The sequence below is a fragment of the Motacilla alba genome, chromosome 2 (assembly GCF_015832195.1).
Source record: "Motacilla alba alba isolate MOTALB_02 chromosome 2, Motacilla_alba_V1.0_pri, whole genome shotgun sequence".
Classification (NCBI taxonomy): Eukaryota; Metazoa; Chordata; class Aves; order Passeriformes; family Motacillidae; genus Motacilla; species Motacilla alba.
In genome coordinates, this window is record NC_052017.1 from 21,110,850 (window position 1) to 21,133,270 (window position 22,421).

At 39.1% G+C, this 22,421-nt stretch overlaps 1 protein-coding gene across 2 annotated transcripts; it reads left to right on the plus strand.

Annotated features, from left to right (window-relative positions):
• The first annotated feature begins 24 nt into the window (after positions 1–24).
• Positions 25–19,317, plus strand: CROT (carnitine O-octanoyltransferase). Of its 2 annotated transcripts, none has more exons than XM_038128232.1 (17): positions 25–151; positions 731–942; positions 6,857–6,981; positions 7,995–8,176; positions 8,360–8,484; positions 9,064–9,172; positions 10,648–10,741; positions 10,835–10,960; positions 11,377–11,478; positions 12,100–12,183; positions 12,281–12,388; positions 12,629–12,759; positions 14,076–14,199; positions 16,069–16,147; positions 16,946–17,039; positions 17,215–17,334; positions 18,383–19,317. In XM_038128232.1, exons 2-17 carry the CDS (start codon positions 828–830, stop codon positions 18,501–18,503), a joined length of 1,839 nt encoding a protein of 612 aa, XP_037984160.1. In that variant the 5' UTR covers positions 25–151; positions 731–827; the 3' UTR covers positions 18,504–19,317. The 2 variants fall into 2 exon arrangements, with proteins under 2 accessions (XP_037984160.1, XP_037984161.1); XM_038128233.1 differs by having other exon boundaries at positions 49–151; positions 734–942.
• The last annotated feature ends 3,104 nt before the right edge of the window (positions 19,318–22,421 follow it).

Here is a 22,421-nt window from a genome sequence, read left to right on the forward strand (position 1 = left end):
ACTTCACACAGCCCTTTTAAACTGCACCGCCGGCCCCCGGAGCGCCGGGGACGGCGAGGCCGCTCCCCTCCCGCCTCCGCAGCCGCTCCGCCCCGCGCGGCTTCCGGACCCGCTGGGAAGTGGGACAGAGGCGAAGGCGGCGGCCGGGAAGGTGGGCAGGGTCTGGGAGCGGTGGTCCCCGCCGGCCTCGTTCCTCGGGGGTGCGCGGGGCAGAGGGGTGGGCTCGGCTCGGCTGGGCTGTGTCCTTACACCCAGGGCCCATCCGCCTGCGACTCTCCCGGACTTTCCTCGATGTGGGCCCTGAGCCGCTGGAAACTCTGCTGTGGTGTCGCGGGCCTGGCTCCCGGATCGGCCCGGCTCGGCCCGGCTCGGCCCGGCTCGGGGAGCGCTGGGGTCGGGGCACGGCCGGGGCTCGGGCGGGGACCTTGTGAAGGGTCTGCGGGGGGCGAGGAGGGGCCGCCAACCGGGCTGGGGGGTGATTCCCCCTTCCCGACATATCCTGTAGTCTCGGGCGGGTGTCCCAGGGCTGACTGGCTGCTCCTCGGGAGAGAAAGCGACAATCTTCGAGCTGGTTAATCCCGACATGCTGGGGAAAAGCATCAACAGCAGCCTGGTCATCGTTTCCCCTTGCTGTGTGTGTGCATCTCGTGGCTGCAAGCCAGCAAGAAACCCTCGGTCCATGCTTTGTCGGGGAACGTTTCCTGGTATCTGTCTTTTTCCGTGTAAATAGCAGGAGGCCGGAGCGAGGGAGAGAACAGTGTGGGGAGATTCGTCATCGAACGCGGGCTTCGCGAACAGTCTGTTTGGTTGTGCTGCTGATCTGCAACATGGAAAAGCAACTGCTTGAATCCTCAGAAGAGCGAACGTTTCAGTACCAAGATTCTCTCCCTTCCCTGCCAGTACCTCCTCTTGATGAATCTTTGAGTAAATATCTCGATGCAGGTAATGACTTAATGTTGTAATGGTAGCGTGTCATGTGCTCTTGTAACCAGGCTAATCTGAAGATGTTTGCTAAGTTATTGTAGACACAGCTTGTACTGTAATTGGGGCGTGGGATACAGATAAGCTTAGAGTGCCAAAGGATCTCTTTCGGGCTCAAAACTGGAAATAAAGTTCCCAGAGAAACTTGAGTAAAAGTTTCTTATTTATCCCTAATTATCTTTCTTCAAGGGAATTTGGCACTTTGGCACTTGGTTAGCTTTTTGGTTTGCGAGTGGATTTTTTTTTCACTTTTTTTTTTCCTTCTCAAAAAAAAAAAAAAAAGCAAAAAAAAAGCTGGTCTGGTGAAAGATACTTCACTTAAGAATTTTGATTTGCATAACTGCTTGTTTATAACTGTGTTTGCCCAGGATCTTTTTAAAAGAACAGTTATTTAAAACTTTTCATACTTAATATTGGTGAGAAAGAACACTTATTAACTATACAGTAGTGGGCAAAAGCAATGGTGAGCATTTTCATATAATTTAGCTTGGATACTTTCTGCCTTGACATGTTGACTAATCTAAAGAACATCACAGAAAAGTTTTGAAAACAACATCCGTGCACATGTATCTAGTTTTGTTTATAAAGAAGAAATGTCTGGTAAATTCTTTATTGTGTATTTGGAATGGCAAAAATGCATTATGAAGTATCTTGAGATTACTTTTCTCTATTCCCTCAATAATTTTAAGAACTCTAAGACATGAAGTTTTTTCTCAACATCTACTTTGTATCTTACCGTCTTACAGGTATTACATAAATGCTAACAGAGTAAGATTTGGAGCTCTCTCCTTAGCAGAAGCATACTACACCAAATTTTCCCTTTCCCAAAATAGGAATTCCTGAAGTTTACTCGAGTTCCTATTTATTCTGAGTACTGGAAATGGCCTGCTTTGGTGTTCTTTACATAATGGTTTTTAATGCAAAATGTTGAAGTGGTGGGTTTTGAGCAAAAGTGTTTTGTGTGTATGCGTGTCTAAAATAATGCACTTTTTGCTGTAATGCAGATTAACTAAGGTTGTGCTGCAAGAATAGAACCTGCAATAACAAAATTGCTGTTTAGTTTTGTAAACCCATCTGTCTCTCCAGGTTAATAAATAACTCTCTCATGGAGTGAGAAGATCTGACAGTGAATTTGTTTGCCCTTGTTTTCTGCTTCTGATCTGTTTTCATAAATAACTTTATCACATGTCCCTTTCTTTTTCATGCTGAAGTTAGTTGCTGCTTACTGTTCCATGTACAAAATCATTCTATAATTTTGATCACTGTTGCTCTTCTTTAGTCTTACTGGTGGTAGAGAAAAGTTAGCCCAGCATTTGCCAGTCTTCCCTTGTACAAATATATTGAAGTCAAAGGGTGCAGGGTACAGTTCTAGAAATAGCTCTGTCAATTTCATTGCTTAAGCTTGTCATTTTAGTCTGTTAATGTGAGTGAAGGAAAGGAGATGCTTCAGAAGAACAATTCAGAACCTCCAAATGATTCTTCAGAGAGGCTTTAAAGTAGTCCTGGGAAACTTTCTTTCATTCGTTGGAGGAGGGCTCCGGGCGCTTGACATTAGTCAGGGCTCCTGCTGGTAAAGCACTTACTTGTTTAGAGCCAGCTAACTAGAAAAGCTGGAAAAAGTATGTGTCAAAGAATATGCCTTATTTAAGGCTTTCCAGTTGCTACCTTTTAAGGAGTGACCCTGTTTTGAAAGTAAGCCTTGAGCAGAGAAGGTGGCCATAGCCGTGTTATTTAGCCTTCCAGCCCAGAGGTTGAGATTCAGAAGCATAGACTCAGCATGAAGGTATGAAAGCTCAAACTTCCAGGTTCCCAGAGGATTCCTTAACTATGCAACTGAAGGTGTCTTTCATGGGATACTTCTTGTTCATGAGCAGAGCTGATCCCCTAATCAGAAAGAAAGACAAGATCTGTGGGCTGAAGAAATGCAAGAGAAGTTTCACTGAACTCTGATGAGAAAGAGGCCAAGTTCTGCTGCTTAACAGTGCTGCTTCTACATCTGATTAAATAGTTTTTAAATTTAAAGAGACCCTGTGGCATAGAATCATGTAGATTGGGAAGAGTTCATCTGGACCAAATTTCTGCTCAAAGCTGGTCCAACTACAGCATGTTGCTCAGGCCCTGCTTAGCCAGGTTTTGTTTACTTACAAGGGTGGAGACTCTGTTTCATTGTAACCTGTTGTGGCGTTTGATCACCCTCATGATTGTGGGAGGGGAAAGAAAAACAACAAACCAAGAAAACCAGCAATCATCAAAAAACCCCAAAAACTTCACATTTTCCGTGTGACAAATTTTCTGTATTCCACCTTTATTCCATTTTCTCGTATCCTAATTCTTTCCATCCCTGAGAGGAACTGTGCTTTATCTTCACCAGGACTTTCCATTCAGTTGAAGAGGCAGCCAGGTCTTCCCTTTGCATTCACTTCATAAGCTCACCAAACACAGTTCTCAGCCTCATCTCATTGTGCATTCCAGTCCCCTCGCAATCTTAGTCACTCCTTTAATGGTTGAACTAAATTAATGGCAAATCTTTTCCAGCCTAAATAATTCTGTGAATTGAGACCAGAACCAAATAATTTTGCTTGGTTTTCATTTTCTGTTTGAATGTTGCTCTGTAATGACTTTGTGACCTCAATAACAGAGGGTAATCATCCTCTTTCAATAGTGTGTGATAATAAGGTCATTTTCTGGGAAACCTGAGTGTTGGACTACCCTCAGTCAGGGAAGGCTTTCAACTTCAGGATGAAAACTGTAATCTGCAAAAGGGTAAAGGTGGATGGCTCTATTGCTGTTATTTCTTTTTTCATTTGTGTTCACAACTGATGGTGTGCGATTCAGGCTGCATCTAGATGAGGTCTAGATGTGCAGGCACTTTTTGAATGTTCATAGCTGATCATCTGTGGTGGAGGTGTAAGGGAAATGCTGGTACCTTTCCAGTTGCAATGGTGGTGTAGTGGAATTTTTGGAGGTCCTAATGCAATTTAAACACAAGCATTGTATGGTAATACTTGAAAGTAGATGTTCTGTCTTGCTGCCTAACACTGTCAGAATGTGCTTAAAACCACGTTTGTAGGTAATATTTGGCCCTCACTCTCCATTCTATCCTGTGGAATAGAAAAAATATCAGTAGGACTTGCATTATTGTTGTGGAATACCATAAGGAGACCAGGATGTATCTGAAAATGGATCCTTATCTTTCACTTTAGGACAGGTAGTGCAAAATACTGAAATGCCTTATGTAATTAGGATTAAAATGGAATTATTTTGAAGAGGAGTGAGGATGACTTACCCTTGGTAGAAGAGGATCAGCACTGAACAGATTGGACATGAAAAACTATGTGGGAGATGTGCCCATGAGTGCTGAGGGAGCTGGTCTTTGTCTTTGAAAGGCCACGTCTGATAATCTTTGAAAGATCATGATTACTGGTGAAGGTTCCTGAGGAAAGGAAGAAAGCAGATGTTACTGTAGTCCTCAGGAAGGACAAGACAGATTAATCTTACTTTAATTCCTGGGAATCCCCGGCAAATAATCATGAAAACCATTTCTGAGCATATAAAAGACAAGAAGGTGATTGGGAATGGGTAGCATGGGTTTCTGAAGAGGAAATTTTGATTGACCAAGATGGTAGCTTTTTATGATGAGGTGACTGTCTTGCTGGATGAAGGAAAAAGAGTGGATATTGTTTATATTGACTTTAGTAAGGCTTCTGGCATATCAAACGATTTTTAAAAAATCTTCATAGAGGAACTAATAAAGTATGGACTGGGTACAGGACAGTCTGGGCTTACATCTTACAGATGGGCTGGAAACTGTATCATCTGCTGGGCTCAAAGGTCTGTGATCAGCAGCACGTATGCTAGCTGTAGGCCAGTCTCTGATGGTGTAACCAGGGGTCCAGTAATTCTTAGTATGGTCATTGGTGGTGATGGGACATGCATGATGAGACAGACTGTACTCTGAGTTTGGGAGCTTCCAAAGCTGGAAGGAGTAGCTAATACACCAGATGGTTGTTATGCCATCAGAGGGAGCTTGATAGGCTGGAGGAACAGGCTAACAGGAGCCTCGTGAAGCCCAACAAACACGGGGAAGTGCCAAGTCATTCACCCAGGAGAGAATAAATTGCCACAGCAGCGCAAGCTGCGCCTAGTGCCTGAATGCAGAAGAGCCCCTGGGGTCTGGTAGACATGAAGTTGAGCATGAACCAGCATGTGGCCTTGCAGCAAGGCATGTCAGTAGTGTCTGGGGCTCCCTGTATAGAAGGAACATTGCCAGCAGGTACAAAGAAGTGATCCTTTCCCTTGGTTCAGTGCTGGGGAGGACAGATGTGCAGTTCTGTGTCTGTTTCTGGGCTCCCGGTACAAGCGAGATAGGGACATACTGAAGTGAGCCCAGAGAAGGGCTCTGACAGTGATTAAAGTCTTGGATTATCTGACATATGAGAAGAGACAGAGAAAGCTAGGATTGTTCAGATCCCTGCAATATGTGTGATTACTTGTTGTGGAGGATTAAATAAGATGGAGCCAGACATCATAGTAGTATCCAGTGACAGAATAAGAGGTGATGGGCACAAACTGAAATACAAGGCATTCCTTTTAAACATAACTCCTCTTATTGCAGCAGTGGTCAGACAGTGAACAGGCTATTGTGGAGTCTTCATCCTTGGAGATACTTAAAACCCAACACAGTCCTAAGCAACTTGCTGCAACTGACCCTACAGAGATGAAGTGTTGGACAGGATGATTTCTAGATTTATGAAGAAGAGAAAAATAGTGGTCGCAGGCAAGCAGGTGTGATTGCAGCAAGATGGAGTTAAGATTTAATACTTAAGTTAACCAAGTATTTCAGACCTTGCCCTGCTGAAACTTGCCCGTTGCTTGCAAAAGCAAAAGATAGATGAGAGATAGTGCAGATACTTGTTTAAATTTTTGTAATTGTGTATCTTTCTTTGTTTCTTAGCAGCTATCAGTCAATTACAGGGTTACCAGTAGCAAGGCAAACAAGAAATTAACTAATGATAGTGTCCAGCGGCCTCAAAAATTACTTGGGCCTCATTGTGTAGGCGTTGAATCACCAGAAACACACTTCACACACAACCCTCCATTCTGTCTCCCACTGACTTGACAATCTAAGTATAAATAAAACAGAAAATACATTATACACCAGGTGAGTATATGAAAAAGATGGCATGTGCCTGTAAGGAAAATGACATCAGCAGTGCCTCTTACTGACCAGAGATTTCATGGTAAAAAGACTTTAAGGAGTGTTTAGATTAAAGTAATGGCTAGTTTTGCAGATGTTTATGGAGGACTTCAGCCTATAATGCACATGATCTGAGAAAAAATCCAAAAGGATGTAAAAACAGAAAAACTGTCTACCAGTAACTGCATTTGCTATCAATGAAAGGTGGATATAACACAGGGATAGTGAATGAGAATTGATGGGCAAGTTGCTTGGAGACCATTAATGGACTTGAATATACTGAAATAGCTTGTAGTTGGTGCAGTAGAGTGGCAGGCATGTGTGCTCAGTGTGTTAATTTACCAACAAAGTTCGTGTAAATTTAATTGCTTGGAAGAACTCCATAATATTTACAGATGTAAATATATATGATTTAGTTATCTGTCAGGTATTTTAGGTTTTCAGCAATTACTTTAGTCTGCTATCATCTGTATTTATTTAAAAGTGTGTATTTATGTTTTATTAGAACATACTGATTTATTTACAGACTTTTGAGGGGTGTTTAAAAGGTATTTTCCCTTCAAATACTTGTTTTAGAAAAATTAATTCCCCTTCACTCCCTTGCCTGTAAATATCTGAATCTTGGGATAAATCTTAGTATTCAGTTGTCTTTAAAATAAAAACATGTTCTTTTTACAGTGAAGCCATTTCTTAATCAAGAAGAATATCAAAAAACTGAGGATATAGTTAAAAAATTTGAAAATGGCATTGGAAAAGAGTTGCATCAGAAATTACTGGAAAGAGCTAAAACGAGAAGGAATTGGGTACGTATTTAGATATGCAAGAAATCATAATTCAGTATAAGAAATCTTAATTCAACTTCTGGAAAGTTGGTTATATCAGGATGTAACTCAAAGAATCATTTCACTTTTTAAAATCTTCAAATCTTCCTTTCATCTGTCACTTGACCTGTGGATATAAACTCATTCACTTACATATGTGTCATTTGTGTTTTTCCAAAGCTGTGTGGTTAAGAGATCTCACTAACTGAAATTTAAAGTTATATACCAGCTTTTGGATGCTTTATCTGTCAGTCTCTCTTTCTAGGACATCTGTCCCTTCTCTCTTCACCCTGGGGCGAAAAACCAAAACAACAACAACAACCAAAAAAATAATAATAAAAAGAAAACCTACCAAAAAACCAAAAACCACAAAAAAAAACCCCAAAACCAAAACCACAAAAAAAAACCTAACAAAGCCAACCCTGGAATTCAGAGTTTGGTTTCTTTCTTTTTCTTCCCAGAAGAAAACTATGTGGTAGCATTTTAAAGTTGTCTTTCAACAGAGAAAGAGATACCAGGAAGGTCATTACCAAGTGGAATTCATGAGGGCTTTTTAAATCCTAATGAGACACACTCCAGAGTGAGGATTTTCAGATGGTGGCAGAAAATGTGCATTACGAGCTGTCTCTCTCAGATCCCTTCTCAATACTAGCCTGCTTTCCGTTTGTTCTTCCTGGAGTAGTTTGTGATATTCACAGCAGCCACAAATGATGTCTGCAAGAGTCTGAGTTGCAGGGAAGAAACGCAGTTTTAATTTACAGTTTAATATTCTTAAGCAGCATTGAGTTTTATTTCAAGCTTGAAAGCAGAAGAGCTAAATGTGTCATTATCTTCATCAGTTAGTTTTGAACCACTGTCCTGCCTTGTGTTCTATAGGACCTACTATTCATAGTATTAAAATAAAAAAGTAAAAAGCAGGCAGTTGAACAGTCACATAATTATTAAAGAATTAATGAATAACAATAAGTTCTCATGTTAAACATTTTTCATTTCAGCTGGAGGACTGGTGGCTGAATGTGGCTTATCTTGATCTTCGCATCTCAACACAAATACACTGTAATATGGGAGGCCCTGGTCCCTACATTGAGCACTGCTGGCCACCAAAAGAGGGCACTCAGATAGACAGAGCATGTGTAAATATATGGCACACCCTGAAATACTGGGATCTGCTACGAACGTAAGACTTTAGGAAAAAATTACTCATCCTAAGTATTGATGGTCTCTGTATCCCTTAATTGCATATGTGTGTTCATGTCCATTGGCATGCATTCTTTGCTGTACTAGCCAGGTTTGCCTTACCTTAATTTAATTCCATCATTTTAATTTCTCTTGCTTAGTGTTGCTGTGTTTGTTACTACAGAGAGAAGGTTGCCATAGAGAGAGCTGGGAATACTGTTCTGGACATGAGCCAATTTCGAATGCTCTTCTGCACTTGCAAAATTCCTGGACTTACCAGAGACTCTCTCAGCAGTTATTTTAAAACTGGTAAACAAATGAAAATTGGGGATTAATACACGCAAATTATTTTTATCAATATGCTAAAGGAGTGGTCAGTTTAACCATAAAATTCTTGCTTTCTTGAGCGCTAAATCAGGTACTGGTTGTAGAGTGTTCATATTATGAAGCAAAGAAGGTGTCTCATCTACAAATGCCTTTTTTGGTCCAATATTTAGTCCTTATAAAATTAGAGTAAAAGAAAGCTCTGCCTCAAATTGTATATAACCAGCCCGATGCCTGTAATAAACATGCCAGCATTAAGAATTGATGAAAGACAAATTTTGTGTGTTATAAGTATGTGTGGATTCAGCGAGGACCACTCGTTTCAGCAGAGGGAGTTCCTGCCTACAAGAGACACAAAAAAATGAAATTTGCTTCTAGATAATAACAATGACTTGAAGCAGTTTCTAACAGTGAAAGTTAAGTGTGATTTCTGTTGGTTTTTAAAATGTCTTCAAGTTTTCAGAATTTAACAAAAAAGAAACTGTAGGACTTGCTTAGTTTTTTCTGTATCTGTCACTTTATCCCCAAGGCTGGATTTTTATTTATTCCTGTTTTTCATTTCAGAGTCTGAAGGTGAATGTCCATCTCACTTGATAGTCCTGTGTCGAGGTCGAATATTTACATTTGATGCTATGCATGAAGGCAGCATGCTGACTCCTCCAGAGATTCTCAGGTTTTCAAAATGCTTGTTTTAAATGAGCTGTCTTATTTAAGCTACTTACAAAAGAGAATTTTTTTGCTATCCCTTTGACCTCAAAGATTTAAGTGTAAGAGAGACTACAGATTCTCCTTTAGCTGAAAGTTCAGATTTGAGTAAATCCTTATTCAGTGGATGGCAATTTCTTTCCATGTACTGTTGTAATATATCTATAGAGCATCATACAAAAGGGCTGGAAGAAGATACTTCAGTAGGAAATACCATTTTTTATGGTTTCTTTACATGGAATTAGTAGCATTACAGCTATCATCATTCCTTCCAGGTACAATCCGCATTGTTATTTAATCATTATCAAAGTTGAAGCACTCTCATGTGTTGAGCTCTTCTGTTACATACTGACATAGTTTCAGCATAAGTCTCTTGTGATTGATTTTGTATGTATATGGATCTCCTTACTAAAACAGGTTGTTAATTTTGCCAGGGAATAACTTAATGCAATTGTCAAAGTGTTGCTTAGAGTGCACAACAGAAGGCTTGTAATTAAAATTGGCTAAAAGTGGATGGCCAAATTCCTCAGGCAAGACAAACCTAATTAGAGAAGCTAAAAATCACTTTTTAAATGTAGTCTGGTAGATTAATACCTAATATCTTAACATATGCATTTCTAATTTTTGTAGTTGTACCTGTTAAGTCAAGCCAGTAACAAAGAAATGAACACTTGGAATACAGACAAAACCCCCTGAATCTATTCTCTATAGGAAGGGCAGGTTGGGTTTGGTTTGGGGGGGCTTTTTTTGTTTGGCTTTATTTTTGTAAGGTCATCATGGGTGTCTTATATTTTTGATACTATGTAGCTAATGATCAATAGTGATATTTAATAGGCAAGAGTGATAGAACAAAGAACAAGCCAGATTAAGTTCCTGTAATTTATGGAGTTTCTTTAACATGTAGATCAGCATGTGGGAAACTGAACTTGCAAACTTAAACTTGCTCCTCTGTTAATTGTTCTTCTAAAGGAAGAGGTAGGAAGAGAATTGCTCTTGTACAGTTCAGGATCTACATTCAGGATGTACTGTAGCAAGTGTTCTGCTTTAAGGTTTATCTTGAGGGGAAGTTTTGCCCTGTATGTGATTAGCTGCTGTAAAAGTGTAAAGCTGCAGTATGGCAGATATCTGCTGCTCTGAAAAATCTCAACCTGCACTGTTGAAGTCTTAAATCTAGTTTTAAATTAAGCATGTAATAATGCTTTAGCACTGTGATCGTTTATGTGTTTGTGCTGGGCTCGTACGTGCTGAGTGACTGAAACCTGAGCAGGTCTTCAGTTGTCATTAGAATCTAGGGGAGCTGATTCATGCTTCCTGAAAATTCACACTGGCTTGTGAATGTTGAACCAAAATTCCAGCTTTGCAAAAAAGAGAGAGAGAGACGCAAGGTGACTTTTGCCTTCTCTCCATCTGTTGTTGACTTCAGTTTTTGAAATCTTCCTAAAGGCAGCTCACGTATATACAGAAGAGATGCTACAGTGAGCCAGATGGACCAGGACTGGCAGCCCTAACAAGCAACGAAAGGACCAAATGGGCAGAGGTAGGAATATTTCAGCAGCTGGTTCCTGGGAAAAGCATTGTGATCACTGGAAAAACATTATTTCACTTAGCTTTGTCTTTTTATGCCTTCTAGTTACGGGAATATTTGATTCATCTTGATCCAAAGAACTTAACTCTCCTGGAAAAAATTCAGAGAAGTCTGTTTGTGGTTGGCCTTGATGATTGTAGTCCTCATGCAACTCCTGAGGACTACACCGAGGTAGCTAAGAATTTTTGATTCATATCTGATCATCTTTACATAAAAATTTCTCCTGCATATGTACAGAAGTAGTACCTCTTGCTCTTTCAGAACAGTAAAAATGAAGCAGATAAATAGGAAAAAAATGTGCTTTTTTGATCCATAGGAAAACGTAAATATTTGTTAGGCCATTGGAAGTGAGAATGGCTGAAATCTACCTTCATAACATTTTAGTCCTCTATCCTTCAGGGCCATTAACTTTTTATCACACTTCTAATTAATAACTTGGCCCTGTAATCGTGTTTCATCCTGAACTGGATGAAAATGTCATCTGTCAGGGAGGTCTTGCCATCTTAATGCAGACTAGGTTTAGCTTACAAAGACTGGCAGTGTTCTTGGTGTTTTTAAGACTTCACGGTATGTTTCTTCTGCTTTAGCTTACAAGGCTGGGGCTAACGGGTGATCCGACTGTGCGCTGGGGAGATAAATCCTACAATAGCATATTCTTTTCCAATGGAACCTGTAGTGCATTCTGTGATGTAAGTTAATTTTTTTTCCATCTTCTGAGTATTTATTGACTGAATTTTCCCCTCAGAGTATTATTTTAAGTGCTTAGAGTATTACTCTTTAGTATAGCCTTGCTTACCTGGCGCTGGTCTGGTAAGTTTCCAAAAGCAGTCTGCTTTCTCATGTTCTTTGCTCTCTCATGGTGTTTACTGTTATACCATACTTGAATTAACAACAGGATCTGAAATCATAATCTTATTTCTAAAAGTATTTAATGATGAGTTCCAGAGGAAAAAAATACAATACACAAGAAGACTTTAAATTAACTCTTTGTTTGATCCCTTTGAATAGCTGTGTTTTTTAAACTATGTTATTTTAAACTCATTGCATGGCCAGAAGGGCTTATATTTTTCCTTAAATCTGCCTTTTCATGGCATTAGTACATTGTACCTCCCTGTCCAGCTGCAGAGCAGTTAAAATGGTAGGTGGACTTAAAATACTTCTGTATTTATTGCAGAACTATAAAACAAGTCCAACACTGCGCAGTAAAGCTGTTGGTCAACAGGAAAAAGAGCAGGATAGGGAAAAAAGCAGAAGAGTTTGATCTTGTTGTTATGCAAAGAAATGTAATTTCTTCTCTTATCTGATTCTAGCATTCTCCTTTTGATGCCATGGCTGTAATTACCATGTTATCTTATGCTGAAAACAAGATTATTGAAAATGAGGGAAAATGGAAGGTATCCATCTTTTATAAACTTTCAAGCTTATCAGTTAACGTGTCTTTTCTTATGGATAACATTTTCATTTTGTATCTTTCTGTCTTCATCTTCCCAGGGATCAGATAATGTGAGGGATATTCCATGGCCAGAGGAACTTGTATTCACAGTGGATTCAAAAATAATGAATGAAATTGGACATACTAAAGAACTGTACTACAAGAAGGTGAAATTTACTCCTGGTTCTCTCAGTTGTTACTGATACTATTTTTTTTCATTCTATTTACATGGTTTTAGTTGGTCTTTTTTCATGCTGGAGAACAGTAATTAATGTCTTCCTGATTAACTGATGAATTTAACACCTTTGTAAATTTGTTACATTGTGATTTACATTGTGTTTTATTTGCAGTGGATGAAGTTGTGATATTTCTTGACCTCTGCTGTTTTTCCTCCTTTGGTATGACAGGTATCTGACTTGCAGCTGGTGTCTTACGCCTTCACGTCCTTCGGCAAAGCGTTGATTAGAAAGAGGAAACTTCATCCTGATACGTTTGTGCAGCTTGCCCTTCAGCTGGCTTATTACAAATGCCATGGACGGTAAGAAAATACCAGATTAGGAATAAAAAACTAGTTTCTTGAGTAGGGGGGTGTGCAGTGGCTTTGCAATGCCGTATGTAATTTGCCATGGGGATGTAAGAATGAATAACTAAGGGGTTTTTACAGTAACAGTTGCATAGAGCCATACTTGCTTCAGAAGAATTGTGTTCTTGTGCCCATAGAGATAATACATACACGTTATGGAGTGGGTGGTAGAACACAGTCTGTGAAAACTTGAACTTGGGCCGTGCAAAGGAAACACTGGGGTGAACATGAAATGCACAGTGGGTCAGGATTCTCTAATGTCAAATAGTTGCTCAAATGTAGAAGAGAGTTTTGTCTGTAGCATGTGACAGCCACCAGTAAAACGCTTAGCCTTCTAAGCCTGTAAAAGGCCTCACAAACTTCAGTGTCTCACTTTCTTCAGCAATATTGGGTGTGAAGGTTTGGGCTGAATAACAAAGATGAAGATAGTGACCCTTCAAGTGCCTGCCTCTGCATTTTTGGATGTGACATTTAATTTTGTATTATTGATTAAAAGGTGTCATTCTTCTTGTTATTGGTGTTATTCCCAAATTTCTGTATGCTAACTAGCACTCATTATGGCTTGTGTAAGTCATTACTGACCAGGAAAGTATTGCTTGCTTCAAAAGGAGGAGGGTTTCATCATAGCAGTGTGATGTTTTGTCACTGGTGAGATGTAGCTCATCATAACAAAGGTTGGTAGATCTTGGTTTGCTGAACATCAGGACATTAATTATCTGACTAAAATAGCCTTGGTCTGTTGTAAACACGCAAGTATATTTCACATAGGTTGTATATTAAGTGGTAGATTGTAGTAGAGCTGGAGTTGCTCTATGTAAAAGCTGGATGGCTGTCAGTATGCAGCAGAGAAGGTTTTGACCTTTCCCTCTAAATGTTTTGGAACACACTGCTTATTTCAAACTTGTCTCTTAATTTATGAGGGTTTAGATGGTGTAGGTGGAAGTACATGGTGAAACTGAAGCTTGTGTAATGTCAGCTGTTTTTGCTAGAGGCTAGTAGATCTGTAGTCTGCAGAAAATATCCATGGCAATGCAGTCATTTCAAGGTATGAGTATAGTACTAGTACTTTTTTGAGTCATCTGTCCCATAAAAGCACATAGAGTTGCTTTCTGGCTCTTTTTCAGAAACATAACTTAAAGAAAATTAGTGGGTTTCTGGTACTTGTAACTGAGCTGAATGTGCAAGATCTTTTGCAGGACTTCTTTAGCCCTTGAGACAGCAAATAGTTTTGTTATGTTAATGAGATACTCTTCCCTAATTTTTGTTCTTAGTCCGGGCTGCTGTTACGAAACTGCCATGACCAGGCGTTTCTATCATGGCCGCACAGAGACCATAAGATCATGTACTGTGGAAGCAGTGGAATGGTGCAAGTCCATGCTGGATCCTTCTGAGAGTGTAAATACTGAAATCCTACTTTAATTATTATGTATTTAGAAGGCCTGTCATCTGAACCACTTCAAACTCATTTTTTTGTTGTCTCATTGATGGGAGTTGGCTCCTTTCCAGGGACACAAATTTTAAGTGTTAGGTTGTTTGAACTCTAATTCATTGTGACTGAGATGTGCTGTCATGTGTGGGCTTGCTTGGTTTTGTGTCCTATTTATGTTTTGGTTTCAAGAATGTAACTGTCTCAAATTACATTCACACTGATTAATTTCACACCTCAAAAAGTTCCTGGGTTGGAGCAAAAGTGTTGTGCTGTGCAGTTGTTCTGTTGTTTTAATTTTCAAGTGAAATCAGGAAATGTTTATCTAATAGTTGCATGTGAGAGTAAGATTGAAAGATGTTTGTGTCCTAGTGGTAAGAGGGGTGTATTTCAGAGTTTGTCTCTGAGTAGCTGAACTGGAGACTTTTTCTTTTCCCGGCAGCTACCCTTTGGTGCTTGGCTGGCAAAGCAGGTCATGCCTTGCTTGCCAAGCAAGAGCTGTACTAAAGCTCTTTCTCTTGTCCTCACTGTACATTTCTCAGAGCCTGAGAAATTAAGCAAGGGGAAGGTTTTTGAGACAAAGGGCAACACATCTTTAGAAAAATCAAAGGTTCTATATTATTAATGCATCTAAAAAACATAGAGGAAGACAGCTGTCAGAAAGCATTTGTGATTAATAATTGTGACCTTAAAGAATACATTTTCCTGGTCTTCACTGGCTTCTTTTGGCATGTGTTGCAGTTTTAAAACTCCATTTTCTGTCTGTCTTCCAAATCTGCTTTCCTATTCCAAATATGGATTCCTATTATTCCCTGCTCTTCAGTTACCTTCTAACCAATTATCAGGCTTCTGTGGTTACTACTACTACTAGTGTGTAGTACTAGTGTGTACTAGTAAGTGTACACTTTCTGTGTACACTAACTGTAGCCTTTTTTGTCTTTGTAATGTTAAATAGCATCTCCAGATAGCTCCTTATTGTTTTGTGTGGTTTTTTTTTTAATACTTACTCCTGGAGCTTAAAAAAACCTGTTCAATAGTATTGAAATTAATGTGCTTAAAAGTCTGTGTTTATGTAATTTTTAATACCTTAAGGTCAGATGCTTTGAAATAATCCTTTTGTCTTAAATTTTCTTTTGCCTCTTGTCAGCTTGATAGCTTGATTTTTATCTAAATCGAGTGGCTTCTGTCCTTGTTTCACATTCTGTGCTGCAGCCTCTTGTGTGATGAATAAAAGGATAAGTGGTCCTTCTTAAGAAGTCAAAGAGCTATCAAGATCTAAGATCTTGGAAGTCAAGATTTTGAGCATCTAAACTCTTTCTCAAGGCCTCCTTTACAAAAACCATGTTATTTGTATTCTCTCTGACTTCAATATATGAGTTTTAATATAAACTTGGAAAAACGGTAATGTTGGGCAGAATTGGCAATCAGCAGAGAAAATCTGGGAATGCGCCTAGTAGGAGCTAGTGTCCTTCTGAATAAATGGTATTGTAGAAGGTTTTTGGGTTTGATCACTCTGGTTCACACTGGTTGCTTTCCATTGTTTCAGATTATTTGGGAAAGAGCATGAGGTTTAGAATATTGTTCAGTTCAAAAGTGATCTGAGTAAGAGAATAGAGATACAGGAAACAAATAAGCACATTTTCCTGAAAAGGGAATGTGGGTTTGGGAGAGATTCTTATGTACCTTTCAAGTTCATCCATTTTCTCCTATCTAAAATTGTTAGGGACTATGAAAGGGGAAAACCTGCTGATCTGTGATTGCCGATGTGTTACTCATTTGGATTGCTTTTTCTTTTTCTTTCTTTTTTCTTTTTATTTGAATCCTGCCCTACTTTACAGAATTATCAACGGCTACAACTGATGCATAAGGCATTTGCAAAGCACAATAAAATGAGGAAAGAATGTGAAAATGGAAAAGGTACTCTGGGATCAAAATTTTTGGGTCTTTTTCATGTGGGTGAAAAGGGAATATCATTGTGTGCTAGTACATTTTCTCTGTCTCCTTATTTTCAACATGAACAAAAACTACTGCTTAACATTTTATACTTTAATTTTGGGGAGAAGAACTAAAACCTGCTCCTTGCACCCATCCTTGTACCCCAAAAATATGTTCACTTGGGATATTTATTCAGTTTTTCTGCCCAGCTAATCACTTCTGTGGAATACCTTCCAGTAAAATATGTGCTTGGCTGAAAAGTGAAAAAGGTGGTCTTTAGGACACAGGAGAGATTAGGGTGAGGTTCTAACTCAGCCGTGTTAATGCTGTACACTATTCTGTGAATAAGAGTAGCTGAGAAATGAACCTGATGAACTTCATACTCTCTCCAGCCTTCTTGGTGTGTTATCACAATTCAGAGAAGTTATGGCCTTGAAAGCCTTTTCACTGTGTTGACATAATGGCCCATGGGCCTTTTCCACTGTGAGGAGCTTTTCCTCCTTGACTGAAGTGGGAGTTTTCTTGGGTTTTGCTTTCCACAGGGACTGTTCTGTGTCTCTGTTACTGAAGTCATTCGCTTTTGAGCTCAGCACTGCAAGTTGAAAGTGTTGAAAACCTCTTAGATCAAATATGTGGGAAATGTTTTTGGAGGCTACAATATGATGCTGTTGATTATCTGTCCTTCGGCTGCTATTTGAGCTCCCAGCTAGCCAGACCAGAAGAAGCAGAAAAACTGGGAATGCTGCTGTTAGTGATTCAGTATTTGCATTTATTCAACAGGCTTTGATCGTCATCTTCTGGGTCTCCTGCTCATAGCACAGGAGCAAGGACTGCCAGTGCCAGAACTATATGGGGATAAGGCCTTCACAGCCAGGTAATTCATGTTCTTGTCCCATGGGAAGTTGTATCCCTTGATACCAAGGCCTTTGCTACACTGGCCTTACGTGTGCTGATGTCTTGATCTCTATGACAAAATAACTATTTTGTAAAATTCACTTTGGTTTAAATTACTTTCAACAGTGCTGCTTTTGTTTTGTGTTGTTTCACAGTGGAGGAGGTGGGAATTTTGTCCTTTCAACTAGTCTGACTGGCTACACTAGGTTCAGTGGATCTGCACTCCCCATGGTACAACATGGCTATGGCTTTTTTTATTCAATTAGAGATGACAGGTAAGGATATAATTTCATTTGGAATATGGCTTTGCTTTGTCACAGAGGAAAAGGTAGCTAACAGCTACAATGAGGAAAGGAAAATACCAAAGAAATATGGCTGAATGTGTCAGAAGAGATTAAGAAGTGAGGTACATGAGAATAGAGGCATTGGCATTCTGGGAAAGCACATGTGGGAGGAAGAACAAGTGGTGGAGGGCAAGTGAGTACCTAGATACTGACAATAAGAAATAAAGAGTAGGGAAGGTGAAAGAAGGGAGCAACAAAAGGACTTTAAAATAGGTTATCTTTAAAATAGGCTGTCATTTTAGAGATCATTTTGTAACATGTAAAGGTGTTTTTTGGCTGAGCTAGAACAGATAAGAGGACAGGTGAGCATACTGCCCATCATTCTTGGCAGTGACACACATCTTGAGGGGCTAAAACATTTGGCTTCACTTCTCCAAAATCATACTATTTGAAAAGATCCAACTTTGGCTTAACTGGTCTTATGGACAAAAATTACTGCTGTTTTATGAAATCTAGAACTGTTTCGGTTAGAATGTGTAGAGATAAATTGCTAGTTTAGGTGTAATTCAAATGACTTCTGCCTAAAGCTAGGCAGGGGTTGTGTGCCCATTCAAATCAGTTTCAGGGTACAAGCCATTAATACTTTGATTTATGGCTCTCTTTAAATAAACAGAAGTAGATCAAGATATACCTTTTATTAGATAAATGGAAAAAGAAGTACCTAAAACCTTAAATAATTGCAGAAAAAGAAGAAATATAATTCACAGCATTTTCAAATATAAGCAGAAAAGTTGTGTCGCTGTGTATGTAGTAACAGGTATTTAAATCAAAGTATCTGATTTCAAGATCTATCAGCATTATTGCTTACTGAAAGCCCTAAGGATCTGAGTCCTCTTTTAGTGTTGAGACAGTATGTTTGTGTGACAATTTTTACTTCAGAATTTATGTCAATAATTCCACATTTCAGGACAATTTGTGTAACTTTATCCTAGACCTTGACAATTAAGCACAGTGACTTCACTGTTTTCTATATTGGTAGGATTGTTACTACCTGTTCTTCTTGGAAGTCCTGTCCAGAGACTGATGCGGAAGTGCTGTGCAGAACTCTGTTCCAGTGTTTCCATGATGTGCTGCAGCTAACACTTACAGCTCAGCTGTAAGCTTGATAATGATGTAAGAGGCTTTGCAAGCTCACAAGTTGTATGTAGTACTTACAAACAAAATGCTACTCAAGAGTACTGGTAAATTCAATACATTTAATGATCTATGTGACATGTATCTATTTTTGTGAGATTTACTGTGGTAACAGTACCCATTTAAGAATAATGTAGCCATTTGCAACAGCAATGCAAGCAGTAGTACCTTATCTGTTTAGAACTATGCAATATTAAAATATGCCACAACAATGCAAACATACTTAGGGATGGGATGTTGTAGTGGACAGTTGATGGGAGACCTGTATTTATGACCTTAGTAGTCACGTGTAGAATAGTTTGTAGTCTACTGATGGCGTTTATGCCAGTTGAGCACTTAACTGTGTACTTAAAAGTAACCACACTATCCTCGTTTGTGGTTATGCTTCCTATTCAGAGTGGTTAATGAAACAGAATGCCTCCATCAGGTTATGTGGTATTTTATAAGTTACCTTTCCTTTTTTGCTATCAGGATTATACCAAATAAATGTTGTATCCATGAACGGGGATGTTACCACTACATTTGTATTATGAGAGCACTATGGTTTGAAGTATTTTGAAAAAGAATCACTCAATAATAAAGACAGAAAGCAGCATGAGTTTCAAATTTTTCAGTTTTCATTCTCTAGTGAACTGTGAATATCTGCTGCTTTACACTAATAATGCACAATAAAAGTAAGCACTGAATACAGTTTGATACAGTTCTCAGGATTTTAATACTTGATTTCTCTGAGCAACTTTGTATTTTCCTGTTATAGAAATAAAATTTTACAAAAATCAACCTTGTCTTAATTAATTTATGGCTGGACTGTTTAACATAATGTAGCAACATTGTGAGAGAAAGATGATCTTGGTGACAGGTGAATTTGAAATAGAGATTCTAAAGTACCCATTGTTTTTTTTTCTCTAGCTTTTAAAGTTTCCGAGAGTTCAAATACTATTATTTATTTTACAGAAACTCAATTTTCAGCTAACATGGAACCAGTCTCTTTGCCCTCTGGAAGCTCTGTTGCACATTTTTTGTCCACAGTAGCAAGAACACTTCCCCTTTTGATTTCCTCCCTCAATGTCTGACACTCCTCTGCAGTCCAGAGTGTGTTACACTGTGTCTTGTTGCTTCAAAAAATGGTCTCCTCATTTCAGCCTTTGTTTTTCTTGCCTTTACTGACCTACTTGTACATCTTGTCTCAATTGCATCTGACAACAATTCAGTGTTTAATACTTTGAGATTTTCCAAAATTCACATAGAGAAAGAATCCATTGCTGTTCTGCAATATTTATAATAGCCCAGCCTCTTTCTCAGAGGTAAATGACCTTCTGAAATCTCGTGGGCAGTGAAGCCTGTGTCTTTATGGTGCTGTGATTTCTGTGAGATAGATTAGGATTTTGGATCACGCTATGTGTGATTAATTTTATTCTTTATTTTAATAAGTTCTGTCTGATAGTTACAACCTTTCACCCCTCAGCTGGGTTAGTAAACTTGGTTGCAATTGTGATAAGGAGAGTTCGCTTTGAACATTCATTCAAAACAGCCTGAAGTCTGATGAAGGGTGTAATTTTGCATTTATTTGCATTTATTTTCCATACACCTACTCCTGCCTTTCTGAGGATTTCTGGGAACATAGAAATCCTGACAGAAATACAGAAAAAGGACAACTTTTTCAGAAAGTGAATCATTGAGAAAATGGCATTCAATCACCAGCATAACCAGAATTTCCTGTTCAGCTGACACAGTCTGAGCCTTGCCTAGAGAAACTGAAGCCAGAAGAGTATCCAGGGAGAACAAATTTAAATTCTGTGAGTTGTTAGAGCTGCTTGTTATGTGCTGTGGATGCATGAATTCCTGAATGTGGTACTAATTTCCTTGTTGTGTAAAGCATTTCATCTCCAGTGCCTCTGCCTTCAAAGCTTCCTCGTTTTTGTGCCCTTCTCCATGAGCACAGATGCTCTGTGCTGCAGAGCTGATCTCAGTGCCTGGAGCTCTCCACCCAGTGCTTAGCTTTCAGTTTGGCAAGTCAGTGAGGCTTTTTCAGGACTGCTTTGTACTCTTTAATTTGAGGAACTATGAATTTGGTGCTGGTGGAAGAGGGTTGGGCTCTTAAAGCAAATGTACCTCAGCTATTTATTAGTTATGGGTTTTTAGGAAACTATTTATGGAATTGTACCAAACCCATATGTATTGAAACATCCTTAATCAGTCTTTATCTAAAAGACTGAACCTGCTGTGTTGCTGCACTTCAGCAGCTGGTACTGCCCACTCTGGTGCATTTCATGTCCCACTTCGAGCATTGACCAGAGAAGAGTAGGTGACGTTTTCAGTCTGGAGCTGCTGCTGATCCTCTTGGTCTACAACCTTGCACTCTGAACCACAGAGGTCTTGTCTGCTTTTTGGATGGCGGAGAGGTGGTGAGCTGTCATGATGCATGTGTGACTATTACTGTCTTTATCTGACAGTTCCTGACAGTCTGCACAATGGAAAAACCAAAAGGTGAATTAAAAACTAGTACAGCAGCTGTTTCCACCTGTCGTGTCTCGAGTCTGTTATCTGTGATAGAACAGACACAGGTGGTGCTTCTGTGGCCTTGGAGGTGAAAAACTGTATTCTGATGACTAGTTCAGGTTGCTGTTTGTACATGTGGGATGAGGGACAGGAGACAGTGCTCACTGTATTTTCACTTGTCCCAGAAATCAGGTCAAACAGACTTTTCCAGGGTCACAGCCTGGCCCTTCTTTTCTGCTGCAAGCAGATCTTAGTTGATTAGTTTTAGAAATTGTCTTAAACAAGTTGGCCTGGCTCATTTGACAAGTCATGCACTTTCTGGCTCTCTTTTAGCAACATGGAAAACTGCTCCAAGTTCAGTCCCACTCATTGCAACCCAAATCCCAAATAATTGCAACTTAATCCACCAAAGAGTTCCAATAATCAAATAACATGCTGGATAATTTTGTATTTAAGTTTTAAGCACTAAGGACCTACTTGATATACACACTTAACACCCACTCAGGACCTCAGTTTATTTATGTTCACTTTTGAAAAGAATATTTCAATAAATTTTTAAAGAAGCATTCTGTATGATGCTTGCAAACTTTGTCCAGATATAAGCTAATTTTTTTCTTCCTGATTCAAAGTAACAACAATGCAAGTATTTTCCTTGGCTGCTGAAGCAGTCTGTGTCTGGGAGCAGATATACATCAGCAGAAAAACAATTTTATGGATATTTTAGACATAATCCAGTGGATAACTGCAGTAGTAGTGTGTCTACATCCTGTTGAGAGCGTAGTCACACATTTGTGGATATGCTGCTATTAAATATATCCAATTAGACTGAATTACAGCATTGAAGTGGAGACAGCACACATTTTAGCAATGAGAGTTTATTTTCCATTGGTCTTGTGTGAGCTGTTGTGAGAATAATGCCATGGAGCTGTCACTGCTGTGGGATACACTGAACAAGCCCACATCACCTGCAAAGGCTTTTGGAACTGGAGGGTAAACATATGTCCTACAGCGATTTGGAGCTTGCCCATAAACAAATTATCTTTCACAGGGTATATTCTCAGCATTTTTTGCAAATCAGGAGTTTTTCCAAACTCCTAAACGAGAAATTCCAAAGCCAGTGCCATTTAAAATACCTAAAGGAGAACCACTGTTCGTTCCTAAAAATGTAGAGACACATTTTCCTGGCTCATACAGCAGTTTGGCATCTAATCTCTACTAACTTTATATCTTTGAAAATTTTCCTGTTTTGCACAGAAGAAAAATAGTAGAAGTTCTCAAAATTACTATTTTTTTTAAGCTAGGTACCCAGTCGTAATTGAAAACTAAAGGAAGCTCATGCCTTAATTTTCTTAATGCTCCCAAATATTAAGAGAATTTACTTTCAG

What these genes read in the sequence shown, in the direction of transcription:
- CROT (XM_038128232.1), top strand. Translation starts at nt 828, where the DNA reads ATGGAAAAGCAACTGCTTGAATCCTCAGAAGAGCGAACGTTTCAGTAC. An exon ending in CCTGTAGTGCATTCTGTGAT is followed by an intron (nt 11,479 to 12,099) that starts GTAAGTTAATTT and finishes ATCTGATTCTAG; the next exon opens with CATTCTCCTTTTGATGCCAT. An exon ending in AGAATGTGAAAATGGAAAAG is followed by an intron (nt 16,148 to 16,945) that starts GTACTCTGGGAT and finishes TTTATTCAACAG; the next exon opens with GCTTTGATCGTCATCTTCTG.